The following is a 14,361-nucleotide window of genomic DNA, read 5'->3' as shown; positions in this document are numbered from 1 at the left end:
TGGCCGGGGAAGACGGGGAGGAAAAGTCGGGAAGAATCAACCAACTGGCCAGCTAGGAGGGGGCGGGGAAGCGAATCAGCCGGCAAGGAGTAGGACTGACCCAGGCGGTGCAGATCTCAGGGCACTCCTTTCCTGCACGAGTCAGTCCAGCTGTGGCTCCACCACGCACTTGACCAGCGCGCAGGAGCATGGACCGAGTTGCCCCTCTATTTCCTCACACACAACCAGGGCTCCCAGCACCGATCGTGCCCCGCCTCCCAGTCACTCCCCTGCCAGGTTTCCGTCCAGCGCCCAATCGGAAAACCAGGAAATACTGGACATTACACATGTCCAGTATTTTCTGGGTTTTTTTTCCAGGCAGAGGGCCCAAAAACTGGACTGTTCGGTAGAAAACCGGACACCTGGCAACCCTATGCATCAGTGATTTCCCCACAGAAAAAAAGCATGGAACAAAGGCAATTAAACTTTTCCTCATCATGTGGGATAGTCTTACAATATGGATTAAGATATCCTCCAACCACACAAACTGAAAATAGTTACACTGTACTGGATGCTGGGGTAGAGATTTGTCAGAATTGATCAGGTAGCTGCTGGCTGAGGAACTTTATTGAGCTGAGACCAGGGCCACATGCAGTGACTGGTGAAATAGGGTGATCCTGGAGAAATAGCTATGGAATGTCTGGATAAGGAAGGAGATAAATCTGTGGAGAGTTTCCCCTGATCAATATGACATTTCCGCTCACTGTGGACACTGGTAAATCCGGATGGGTGTACAGTTTAATGAGAAAAACTGGGGTCTGAGGAAGTTGTATACATAGAATCTTGCAGAGATGTGTGATCAAAGTGAAAAAGGCCTCTGAGACTCAGTGCTGGGTATACCATAGCTCTGCCACATCAGGCCCACACTCGGAAGGGCCTGATAACGACTACCTGGGGGCCCACAGATGTGTTTGGCATCAGGCTCACAAAATGCTAATCTGGCCATGGGTAAGTAGAGAAGAGGAGACAGATCTGACAAGGAGCTGAATTACGAGGGGGAAACCGGTACAATCTGGACACAGAGAGTGGGTCAAGGTGACAGGGAGTAGGCAGGAGAAACTGAGATTGGATGAGGAGCCCAGGATGGGAGACTAGGCTTGGTCGCCAGTGGATGGGCAGTAAGAGACAGATCAGATGAAGGAGCCAGGAAGTGGGAACTGGGATTAGTTGGGCAAGAAGACTGGGTCGAGAAACCTGAAGAATATAGACTGAAACTGGGTCGACAAATAGGAAGGGATTGCTGGTTTAAGCTAGTTTGGAAAATAATTAGATGAGATCGTGCCCACTAGAGCACACTTCTTGCCAGAAACTGGAACAGAATATACGGATGGGATTCTGTCTCTGCTTCAGAGTTCATATGTACTGTTACGCAGGTCACTTAAACTTTTCAGATAGTTGGTAGAGGTAGTTGTCAGTTTTAGGGTAACTCAAGTTGTATTTACCCTCCACAGACCGTGTATTTACCCTCCACTCACTTAAAGATTTTTAGCTCTGAGTTGTCAGCTCTTCAGAGACAGGACATCTATGTCTCACTCCCTTCCTAATCTACACTCTGACATTCCCAGCAAGCCAGTCTGCCTGAAAAGTAGCACCTGCACTTTGTTTTCTGTCTGAGGACTATGGCCAGCCATTACAAGATGCCACACAGCTTCTAAGCAAGCACATTTATTCTTAAGGGCATCACTGAGAGAGAATATGAAAACAATAATAGAATCTACAGACATGTCAAAAAGCTTACCAGACATCACCCCCAACTCCAACACGGTCCTTCAGTGGTTGTCAGTCTTTCAAAGCCCACAGCTGGCTTTCCCTTTGGTTACAAGTTCATTTCAGTCTTTAGATTAGAAACAGGGCCCTGAGTCAACTTAAGCGCTGGCTGTTTACCCCCAAAGTCCTTTCTTTGACTCTTGGTCTCTGGAGAATCCCATTTGAACCAAAATATGTAAGTCTCCCCAGGAGAGGTACCTTGTTGGAGGTGTTATAATTTGAGTAATTTGCCTTAATTCTCTCCTATTATTTTCACTTTCTGGGTAAATTTTGGTAACCTTTCCCACCTGTAGTGTGTTCAGTCCCTGGCCCCCAATTATACACAAACCATTCATACACTTAATACAGTATCATCCCCTAAAGATATTGCAGGCAGTTGCCGTATGTGTCAATGATCATTACTTGGCTGTTCCTCACTTTCTGAGTGCACACGGTGAGATACTGGAGCCTAATTTGTGCTATACACTGACAGCTGTAACTAAAGTCAGTGGGAGCCTGAATATATAAAGTCCTATATAATGTTAAGTACTCTGAAAAATCAGGACCTAGGTTTCTCAAATTGGGCACCCAACATTAGTGGATATTTTTTACCTTAATGTCTCTGTGCCTCAGTTCCCATTTGTGAAATGAGGATTATAATTACTGTCTGTGTTATCATAGTATTTGGACCCCAGTTATGGACCTGGGCCCCATTGTACTAGATGCTGTACAACCACAGACTATTGAATATCTGCTCGTTAACTGAGTACCATCCATCCTGCACGGTGAATGTGGCAGGAATCTGGTGGAAAAAATAGTGTCTGTGTAGTCATCTAATTAAAGTCTGTGTCGTAATGCATGGCCTTGAGGGGGGTCAAATTAGGATTTCAGACCAATCTTAATTCTGGCCTTCCATAAGTTTTGAGTGTTTGACTTTGCAACCTTAATAATGTTCTTTTAATATAGTCTTTTTTTGTGAGTAATGTATTAAATTGGGCCTTATTGAGAAAAAAATATCCATAACCTTCTGATGCGCATGAACCCCAGAAGGTCATGAATCTGACTCAGAGAAAAGATTACCCATCTGGAAATTTCTGTAACTTATTCTGTACTTATACTAGATCTTCCTGCATCTAAGGATAAAACATAAACCCTATTTTATCCTTATGGCCTCACAGCAGGGATGATACTTTCCAAGTTTTGCACAGTGTCTGCACATTGTGAGTGCTACTGGAAGCAAATTAAATACAGCCTCTTGGTCATTATGCTTCACGATTATGGAAGCAGGAAGGCAAAGGTTTCATTTTTAAATCAAAATTGAAAAGGTTTATGATTGTTGTTTCTTTAATTGATCTTAAATTGTAATATAACAGCACATGGCTACAAGGAAAAAAGAAAAAGTATAATGGGTGGGAAATCTGGGGGGAAAGTCTTCTCTTTGTCATGAGTATATTGATTTTAAGAATAGTTTTAATCAATGCAGCTATTGTCTGCTAACTGCAAGCTTTAGAATGGCAGGCCTCAATCCTACAAGATGCTGAGTACCTCAACTGTCTTTGAAATCAAGGTACTAAATTCCTTGCTGGATAAAGCCCTCAGTCTTTTGCATGGTTCCCTCAGGGGCCCATTTTCTAAAGTATAATAACATGTGTCCTCATAGTATGCTTTAGAATTTAAAATGCCAATAAAAAGCACCTGCTCTTCTTTCTTAACAGAAGTTACGGTGTTTGTAAAAAGACTAAGAAGAAAAACGTATCTTTCAAATATGGCAAAGGTATGTGCTATGTACTTTTTAAAACCAAAATCCATAATGGCTTGAACACCTCGCATGTAATAAGCCTGACCTAGGTTTTGGATATGTATTTTGTATGCTTTGTTTGTAATATAACAACAAAACATTTCTTTGTTTGTACATTCCTACAAGCCATGGTTGGGGGACAAATCAATCCTCTTAGGTCCACACACAGGGTATGTCTACACTACCACCCTAGTTTGAACTAGGGTGGTTAATGTAGTCATACGAACTTGCAAATGAAGCCCGGGATTTGAATTTCCTGGGCTTCATTTGCATGTTGCCGGGCGCCGCCATTTTTAAATGTCCGCTAGTGCGGACTCCGTGCCCGCGGCTACACACGGCATGAACTAGATAGTTCGGACTAGGCTTCCTATTCCGAACTATCTGTACGCCTCGTGGAACGAGGAACGAGGCATACAGATAGTTCGGACTTGGCTTCCTAGCCGAGTGGCCTTTTGTCGACAAAACTATACCTGCGTCCACACTACCACTGAGTTCTGTAGACATAACGTCGACAGAACTCAGCAGTTTTGTCGACGCTGGTAAACCTCATTTTACGAGGCATAACGCCTTCTGTCGACAGAGCTTCTGTCGACAGAAGATGTTATTGCATGTAAACTGTCCTTTGCGTCTACACTACCATGTCGACAAAGCAGCTTGCTTTGTAGACAGAACTCAATGTAGTCTAGACGCTCTTTGTCGACAGAAGTTTTGTCGACAGTATCTGTCGACAAAACTTCTGTCGACAGAAGCCTGTAGTCTAGACGTACCCTTATTGTTAGCAGCTGACATAAGAAGCCTGGGGTCGTCTTATTTCCTGATGATAGAAAAAAATAGGGGTGTTTTGTATGTTCATAGATAGAATCATAGAATCATAGAATAATAGGACTGGAAGGGACCTCAAGAGGTCATCGAGTCCAGCCCCCCGCCCTCAAGGCAGGATCAAGCTCCGTCTACACCATCCCTGACAGATGTCTATCTAACCTGTTCTTAAATATCTCCAGAGAGGGAGATTCCACCACCTCCCTTGGCAATTTATTCCAATATTTGACCACCCTGACAGTTAGGAATTTTTTCCTAATGTCCAATCTAAACCTCCCCTGCTGCACTTTAAGCCCATTACTCCTTGTCCTGTCCTCAGAAACCAAGAGGAACAAATTTTCGCCTTCCTCCTTGTGACACCCTTTTAGATATTTGAAAACCGCTATCATGTCCCCCCTTAATCTTCTTTTTTCCAAACTAAACAAGCCCAGTTCATGAAGCCTGGCTTCATAGGTCATGTTCTCTAAACCTTTAATCATTCTTGTCGCTCTTCTCTGTACCCTTTCCAATTTCTCCACATCTTTCTTGAAATGTGGCGCCCAGAACTGGACACAGTACTCCAGCTGAGGCCTAACTAGTGCAGAGTAGAGCGGCAGAATGACTTCACGAGTTTTGCTTACAACACACCTGTTGATACAACCTAGAATCATATTTGCTTTTTTTGCAACAGCATCACACTGTTGACTCATATTCAACTTGTGGTCCACTATGACCCCTAGATCCCTTTCTGCCATGCTCCTTCCTAGACAGTCGCTTCCCATCTTGTATGTATGGAACTGATTGTTCCTTCCTAAGTGGAGCACTTTGCATTTCTCTTTATTAAACCTCATCCTGTTTACCTCTGACCATTTCTCTAACTTTCTAAGGTCATTTTGAATTATGTCCCTATCCTCCAAAGAAGTTGCAACCCCACCCAGTTTGGTATCATCTGCAAACTTAATAAGCGTACTCTCTATCCCAATATCTCATCATTTACTCTCTCTTCATTATTTTCCCATTTTAAAAGAAAAAACTTAAACAATCAATAGTCCAGTAGCACCTTAAATATTAACAGAATATGTAGAGCGTATCATGAGCTTTCATGGGCAAACCCCCCTTCTTTAGATGTGGGTTTTGCTCACGAAAACTCATGATACCATCTACATGTTTTGTTAGTCTTTAAGATGTTACTAGACTCTTGTTTTTTGTTTTTTTTTTAAGTTTTTACTGTTACAGACTAACTTGGCTACCCCTCTGAACCATTTCAAAAGGTTAATTAGGGAAGACAAAATAATAGCATGTGATAACGGTGACCAGGCACGGACTATGAGAGTAGTCTGGAAGTACTGCGCCATGTAGCACAGCAAGAGGCCCATAAGCCTGGCACTACTTTGCAACAGCTCTGGCTCCATGGTGTGAATGCTGTGGCATCTGTGCAGGAAACCAGAGCACAAGAAAGCACATGTCCACTGCATCCCTTTCCTGTCCTGTGAGGGAGAGGCAGTGGAGGAGTGGCTTGTGAGATGCAGCTGTAGAGAGGAGCCCCTGTAAGTATGTGTCGCAGCTTGCCAGACCAACCAGCCATAGGAAGTGTCTGCCCTCCTGATGGCCTCCCCAGAGTGCTTCTGGGGGCTCTAAGGCCAAGGCAGACTCCGTACAATGTGGATGCGCTATTTTGGACTAATTCAAACTAATTTTGAGGCTGCCCCATACTGAGGACAAGCTAGTTCAAATTCACTGCATTGGGCATTATTAAGTCGACAAGTTATTAATTTACGAGTTTTGAAATAGTTTCCTAATGTAGACATGGCCATCCTGAATGTTCATCATGCCAGTTTATTTTTTACTGGTCAATATTGTCTGTTCCACCTTACTCAGGAATACAGAATATTGTTGAGAAGTAGATCATTATTTGCTAAACATTCAGTGAGGAAAATTTGGAATGTGCCTAACTAGTCCTTTGGAGGCCAGTCTGGTTGTGTAATGTCATTAAGCTCAATGTTTTAACTTAACAAAGGTATACTCTTTGACAGAGGAGGGTTTAACAAAATTAAAGGTACTTACTTTTTTTTCTTTATCTATAGACAATGAGAATAGTCTTGAACAACAACAGCAGAGTTACTGTTTTAAAATCAGACTTGAATGCCATTATCAACCAGGGAATTGTGGACATTCCTGGAAATTCCTTGCAAAAGAAGTTTAGAAACATGGATGAAATGGAAAGTGACATGGAGCTCAAATGTAATATTTTATATCTTTTTTTATGCATTGGAGCACTTGGCTCACATCTTATTTAAGCTTTAGCATTTACCCGTGTGTGTTTATTCATGATGTGTCTTAATCAGAAGCATAGTCTTACTATAATACTAATTATTGGAACAGGTCCAGTAAAATTAAGATTGGCACATATAACATTATCCTCTAAGCATTAAGGATAAGAATGATAAGCTTTCTGTTCTGATTCTGACTTCCAGCTTTCTGTAGCAGCAGCATCTTTATGTTGGTATATCAGTGTACTTCGAGCAAAATTTTAACAATAAAAATTATATATTTATTTGTTGTCTTCAATAAAAAGATAATTAAATTGTGCTTGCGCCTATAGTATTAACCAAACTGCACTAAATTATTTTCAAATGGACAGATTTAAATATTGTACAATGAATAGGACAAAGGTTATTGACCTTGCAATCTGTGTCTTTCTAATATGCCATGGCATATAGAACCTATGTTAATTTATAAACAACGAAGTGCAACATTTACATGGAGCAATGACATAATACTGTATAATGACAAGTTTAATTATTAGGTTAATAGGCTTCCGTTTAAATGTATAAAGGAGAGATGGGCAACTTGATATACTGGACTGAACATAGGATGGAAAAAAAATCTTGAGTTTTATTCCTGGTTCTGCCCCTAACTTTCTATGGGTATGTCTACATTACAGCGCTATTTCGAATTAACTTATTTCGAATTAGTTAATTCAAAATAAGCTAATTTGAAATAACGCATCTAGACCCAAAAACTAATTTGAAATGGTGTTTTGCTATTTCGAAATAGCACGTCCACATTGATTGGACGCTGGATCGCATTTAAGGGCAGCTGAAACCGGTTCCAGCAGGGCATCAGGTCAGTAGTTGCTTTGTGTGGCTGCTGTCTGAGGCTATCTGAGGCTTGTGCTCAAAGGGATCCCCCTGGACAGCTGGTTCTCAGCTTTCCCTGCTTGCTTGCCTACCTCGCTGAGTGACAGCAAAGCATTTTCTTCTCCGTCTGCTTTGGTCGCTCTCCTTTGGGACACTGCAGCACTTGGCACCGTGGAGCCAGAGCCACCCCCAGGCACTCTGGTTCTCATGTTGAATGTCTTGCTGCAAGCCTGGCAGCAATTGCTGGAGGCTGCCTGGCACCTTCTACTGCAGCCCCCTGGCCCTCCATGGGGGCCCTGGAGGAGCGGCGGCCGGACGCCAGTGTGCCCCACCGCATCTGGCATCTGGACACCAGCAGCGACTGGTGGGACCACATTGTCCTGGAGCGCTGGGGAGACCAACAGTGGACCCAGAACTTCAGGATGAAGAAGGACACCTTCCTGGAGCTCTGCGAGTGGCTCGCCCCTGCTCTGCAGAGACGGGACACGCACGAGGCCCGCCATTCCCCTCCACAAGTTGGTGGCCATCTTCCTCTGGAAGCTCTCCACGCCGGATAGCTACCGATCCATTGAGAAGCAGTTCAGCGTGGGTAGATCCACCATCAGAGCAGTACTCATGCAGGTACAGCACTCACCCGTCACTGGTCCAGGATGGGGGGTTGCAAGGAGGACGTGGGCTGCCCCAGGGAAAACAGGAGGGAGGTGGTATAAGTGCCCTTCCCAGGAGGGGTAGGTCCATCCCGGCCAAGCTACAGACCGCCCGCGGTGGCCAGGATTGCAGCGAGGGTTGCTCCTTGGAGTGGGGCGCGGGGCAGTGGTGGGGAAAGGACACTCCCAGCCACCCGGGCACCCCAGTGACCCTCGGTTTTGTGTCTCTCTCTGCAGGTGGTGAAGGCCATCAACAGGGTGCTGCTCTGCAGAGTCGTCCGCCTCACCGACCTGGACACGGTCATCTAGGGGTTCAGCACCCTCGGCTTCCCCAACTGCGGGGGGGAGGGGCAATCGACGGGACACACATCCCCATCTGTGCCCCAGACCACCAGGCCTACCTCTTTATCAACAGGAAGGGATACTTCTCCATGATCCTGCAGGCCGTGTCTGACCACCGGGGCCAGTTCACGGACATCAATGTGGGCTGGTCCGGCAAGGCACACGATGCATGGGTGTTCTGCAACTCCTCCGTGTGCCAGAGGCTGCACGCCGGGACTTTCTTCCCTGACTGCCACATCAGGGTTGGGGACGTGGAGATGCCAGTGTGCTGGTGGGGGATGCAGCCTACCCCCTACAGCCCTGGCTCATGAAGCCCTACATGGGACACCTCAGCCTCTCCCGGCAGGCCTTCAATGCCAGGCTCAGCAGGGCCCGCATCATAGTCAAGGGGGCCTTCGGCCGACTGAAAGCACAGTTTAGGTGCCTCCTTAACCACCTCGACCTCTCCCAGCACAAGATTCCACACGTGGTGGCAGCATGCTGTGTGCGCCACAATTTGTGCGAGAGGAAGGGGGAGGCTTTCCTGCCAGCCTGGATGGCAGAGGCTGACTGCATGGCTGCCCAGTACGCACAGCCCCACAAGGCTGCCAGCCGGGAGGCCCTTGGCTGGCTGCATCCGGGAAGCCCTGCGAGAGAGCTTCCAGGCAGATGAGGTCTGAAGTCCCTCTGGCGTGCCCCACTGTAGCCTGGGGCCATACTTTCCTCTCTCACCTCCTTCCCCTTTCCCCTCCCTAACCCCCTTTCCTGATCTACACTAAAAACACCTGTGTTGCCACAAAAAAAGTCTTTATTTCACATAACTAGGGCAGGGGGAGGGTAGGAATGAGGGTGGGAGAGGGGAAACCTGGGAGGAGGGAGCTGGAAGGGGGAGGGAGGGAGAGGGGAAGCTCAGGGTTGGGGGTATTGCTGGCTCTCCCGTCTCGCAGCACTGTGGGTGCGGGGGCATTGGGGGAGAGTGGGTGTGGAGGGTGGGGCAGGAGGGATGGGGGGTGCGGAAGAAGTGGGAGGGGGAGCGATAGGTGAGGCGGCCGCAGGGGCTGGAGCCACAGGAGGCAGCAATCGGTCCGCCAGGGCCTGCAGGTGCTTGCGGAGGGCACAGCCCTGCTCCCGGAGCTCCATCAAGCTCTCCCGCCGCAGCTGCAGGTCCTCTTGCACCCACTGCTCCTGGCTGTGGACCTGTGTCAGCCGACGGTCAGGGCAGTGAGTCCCTTATGACCGGCTGAAGTTCTTTTAAATTGTGCTTGGTTCTGTTACAGCAACTGAAGGAGTCAGGTTAAAGCTTAAACAGTTACTATTTATTGTTACAGGGTAAACTTAGTTGTTAAATGCTACTACTGTGTTACAGATAACACAGACACTACAAAGGACAGGACAGAAATTACACTAATAAGTCACTTACAGGTACCATGAAACCCTTTGGTTCTCTGAGCTCTTATTAAATGCATGCAAAATAGACACATAGCAGGTATATATTCTCACCCCTGCGTTCCAGACTTGGCGTGGCCAGCGTCTTTCTCTCAATCCCTCAGGAAGAAGTAGGGCGAGGTTGGGCGTCCCACAGACCTCGGGAGACAATCAATACCTGCCAGCAGGTATAGATGATTGGAGCTCAAATGGGGTGGGCTGCTGAACCTCTTTTATACCCCTTGGGTCATGTAGGCTTCTTCCTGGTTTCAAGTGGCCAATTAGGAAAAATGGCTTTGAACACCAAGTTTCCCACGAAGGGTGCAAAGCATAATTTACACCTGGGAAAATGCAGACAATGGGCACCTCTGGTATGTGATGGGTGAAGATTCCTCTCTGGGACAGTGCAGGCGTGTCAATTACTGGTACTAGCCATCAGGGCGACGGGAGGCCCCGGGTCATCAGCTAGCCCATTTACTGTCTGGTTTCTGTTTATGGTAGAGTCAGGGACAGGCAGCACACCTGTGTTCCCAGGGCATCAAAGGCTGACTGCCTTTCTCTTGCTCTGGGGGGGGGGGGGGAAACAAGATGGGGTTTGTGGAAAAACAAGATGGGGTTTGTGTCTGGCTACAACCTGCCGTCCCTGCAGGCGCAGCTACTGCCCCTGGAACTCCTCTTGGTTGTGGGTGCACCTGCTGGCCCGGGTTCGGGTGGAGGGTTCAGGCGGGGTGGTGCGTTCTGCACTCGCAGGTGCTGTGGCTGTGGTGAAACAAAAGAAGTGGTCAGTTCTCCTTGGGGACACAGTGGGTGAAACCCAGCCCCCCTCTGCAAGGCAAGGACGGCAGGTGTCTGCACCATCATGTCCTGCTATCCCCGGGAGTGTGAGCAGTGTGTAGTGTCTCTCCCCAGGGTAAGGTCCCTGGGTTCCCCTCCCCCTCCCTACCCCGCCCCACATAAGGAGACCATGATGTCACTCACATGTGGAGGCCTCCACAGCCTCGCATGAGGCTGCTAATGGGTTCTCTGGGATGGCTCAAGTTTCCTGGGTGCAGGGCGCCGTCGTCCTCCTCCTCCTCTTCCCCATTGTCAGGGGCAGGGGGGCATGGACCGTCTGACCCACCCTGGATGCAGTCCAGGCCCTCAAAATACGGGCAGGCCTCCGGGTCAGCCCCTGGTTGGAAGACCCTGGCGTAGGCCTGCCGCAGTTTTTATTTTGCTGCGCACCTGCTCCTGGGTCTGCATGTGACCTCTGGTGGCCAAGCTGGCAGCCATGTGGCTGTAGATGGCCGCATTCCTGTGCTTAGTGCAAAGATCGTGGGCATTGGAGGCCTTCCCCCAAATCTCAATGAAGCCCACGATTTCTGCACTTGACCAGGAAGGTGCCCACCTTTTGCGGCCCCTGGCAGGCTCCTGGGAGCTGCCAGCCTGGTCCTGGGGAGCGGTGGAGGGTTGGGTGGCAACGGGTGGCTGGCTTATCCTGTGCATGGTCTGCTGGCTGTGTCCTGGCAGGCTGGCAACTGGTACAGGCACTGTGGCCAGAGTCTGCCCCTTTAAGGGCTCTGGGGCTGGGCGGGGAGCAGATGAGTTCTCCTGGTTGTGCCCAGAGTGGCCACCAGGGCTCCCTGGGAAGGGCTGGAGGCCCCCTAATTCGAAATAAGTGTCTACACAGCACTTATTTTGAATTAGCTATTTCGAATTAGGCGTTATTCCTCATAGAATGAGGTTTACCTAATTCGAAATAAGGGCTCCACTAATTTCGAAATAGCGGTTTGTATGTGTAGACAGCTATTACAGTTAATTCGAAATAATGTCTGTTATTTCGAATTAACTCTGTAGTGTAGACATACCCTATGGGTGCATCTACACAGCACCCTTGCCACAAAATAAGCTACGCAATTTGCGCTACATAAATTGTGTAGCTTATTCCAATGTTATTTCAAAATAGTTTTTCAAAATGTGGTACTGTCTATACAGTGCCAAATTTCAAAATAAGGTGCTATTCCAAAACATCCCTTATCCCTCGTGAAATGAGGTTTACAGGGAAATCAGAATAGCAAGCCTGTTATATTTTGATATAATGGGCTTGCTCTTAAGATGTGGAATAGCTATTTCGGGATACCGAATGTATCCCAAAATAGCTTTGATTTGTAGACATAGCCTAAGTGAATTTGGACATTTCACCTCTGTGATTATTTTTCCTACTGTACAGAGTAGTGGTGAGAACTCGTTAGCTTATGCTTATGTAATATTTAAAAAAACTAAAACACTTTCTAAAGGCAAAGTATTATTGCTACTAGAATTAGTGAGTAACTTATTTTTACTGAAGGATTTATTGATTGTCCTTGAACCTTCTTGAACGAAGAAGGCATAAATTCTACCCTCAGTTGTACTGGTATAAACCCAGAGTAACTTTACTTTTGTTATAGAATAATAATGACTTTGCTATAGTTCACAGTATAGCCTTTGGCTTAATGCATTAATTTTCAAACATTTTGCATTGCCGCTTCTGAACTGAGTTTGGACACTAGTGGCTAAATTTTTAGTTTCTCAGCAAAATTTTCAGAAACTCCTTTTATCATGTGAAAGCAGTTGTCTCCAAATCTGAAGCTCAAAAGGATAGTTGTGTATCAATGAAAACTCACATTAGTACTGATAGTGATTACAAACCTAGTCCATCCGTCACATTTGAAATAAGTATGTTAAACTGCGTTTAGTCAGCTAATTGAGTAGTGAATGGAATTTCCATTGACTGCTTGATTAGTCGATAAGAAGGAAAACTGCAGATCTCCCAGCCCTGGGAATTAACCCCTCTGTGGCTCTTCCTTTTAAATGTAGTAAGAGCCCGGTGGCTCTCAGTACATTTAAAAGGCAAAGGCTGAGTGCAGAACCAGGCACGAACCGGGACTCAGCGATCCCAGACTTGGTGGCTCTTACTACATTTAAAAAGCAGAGGTGCAGCGTCTGGGACTACACGCGAGCCAGAACAGCTGACTCCTGGCTCGTGCCCAGTCTCTCGCTGCACCTCTGTGTTGCCTGCCCCCTGTGGAGACAGTGCTGGGGGGAACTGGCTTTTAAGCCGGCTCACCCCAGCACTGGCTCCTGCTCCCCGCCCTTGCTGCCTCTCAGAGGCAACAAGGTGTGGGGGGAAGCGACTAGTTGAGTAGTGATTCGACTAGACACTTACATCTCTAGTTTGAAATAACCTCTACTTTTAGTGGCTACCCTTATTCATGGAGCGTAGTCATATATTAGTGTAGGCTCCCTTTACTAAAGGAGCCTCTGACTTTTACTGGGAGGATCCTTTGTGCTGCAATCTAGCTGTAGATGCTACAGCCCCCAGGATGCCGTGGGTCCACAGAGAGGCATAATGATCTGCCCAGGGAACCAGAGTTGCCCAACTGGCTGCCTAACTTGGACTGACACACACACAACCTGCACAGTGCTGTCTCTACTCCAGCTGCAGATCTTCAAGTGCACCCACGCAAGCTTTTGGGACTCAGATCCAAAGGAGCATATGCTCTGGGGTGGAATAAATGGTGGCAGTGTAAGTGCCAGTTAGATATGTTTTCTTTATTTCTGAAACAAAATACAGGACTATGTAGCACTTTAAAGACTAACAAGATAGTTTATTAGGTGATGAGCTTTGGTGGACCAGACCCACTTCCTCAGATCAAATAGTGGAAGAAAATTGTCACAACCATATATACACCAAAGGATACAATAAAAAAGTGAACCCTTCTGGTTCTGAAATTTTATTTGTCCTTTTCATATGTGTTCACTTTTTTTTTAAGTGAACACATATGAAAAGGACAAATCAAATTTCAGAACAGAAGGGTTCACTTTTTTTTAAAATTGTATCCTTTGGTATATATGGTTGTGACAATTTTCTTCCACTGTTTGATCTGAGGAAGTGGGTCTGGTCCACCAAAGCTCATCACCTAATAAACTATCTTGTTAGTCTTTAAAGTGCTACATAGTCCTGTATTTTGTTTCAGCTACACCAGACTAACACGGCTACATTTCTATCACTATTCTTTATTTCTGTGTACTTTGATAATTGCTTTTATTCACTTTTAGTCTGTTAAACCCTGTTCTTTAAGTTAAGTAAAGGTGTGTTAATTCTAATTTAATCAATTAGATGTAGATTTATAATTGTTGTTTTGGAGTTAGATCCAGATTATTATTGGAATAAGATTATTCGTGGAGGCTCCTAAGGTACGCCAGCCAGGCGGAGGCACTGCGATTGTATTTTCCTTTAGAAGCAAGGGACTGCAGCAAGGGGGTTGATCAGGGATCCCCAACTATCCAATATAACCACTGGGATACTTAGGATCTCCTTTAATGTTAAAACCATCAGGCGCCCAGGCACACAACTGAGCGTGACCTGCTCCTGAGTAATCCAGAGAGGAAAGACGGGGTTACATTACAGTGATGCAAAAGAACGTGA

At 46.4% G+C, this 14,361-nt stretch overlaps 1 protein-coding gene across 2 annotated transcripts in view; it reads left to right on the top strand.

Annotated features, from left to right (window-relative positions):
* RFX8 (regulatory factor X8) overlaps positions 1-14,361 on the top strand; it is a 66,997-nt gene that overhangs the window by 40,139 nt on the left and 12,497 nt on the right. For both annotated transcript variants that reach the window (XM_075917233.1, XM_075917242.1), the window contains 2 exons: positions 3,501-3,559; positions 6,466-6,622. In XM_075917233.1, the coding sequence (XP_075773348.1) occupies positions 3,501-3,559; positions 6,466-6,622 (216 nt within the window). The remainder of the gene's footprint in view (positions 1-3,500; positions 3,560-6,465; positions 6,623-14,361) is intronic.

Source organism: Pelodiscus sinensis, chromosome 1, assembly GCF_049634645.1.
Source record: "Pelodiscus sinensis isolate JC-2024 chromosome 1, ASM4963464v1, whole genome shotgun sequence".
NCBI classification, from domain to species: Eukaryota; Metazoa; Chordata; order Testudines; family Trionychidae; genus Pelodiscus; species Pelodiscus sinensis.
The sequence above is the reverse complement of the archived record's forward strand: the minus strand, read 5'-3'. Positions and strand labels throughout refer to the sequence as shown.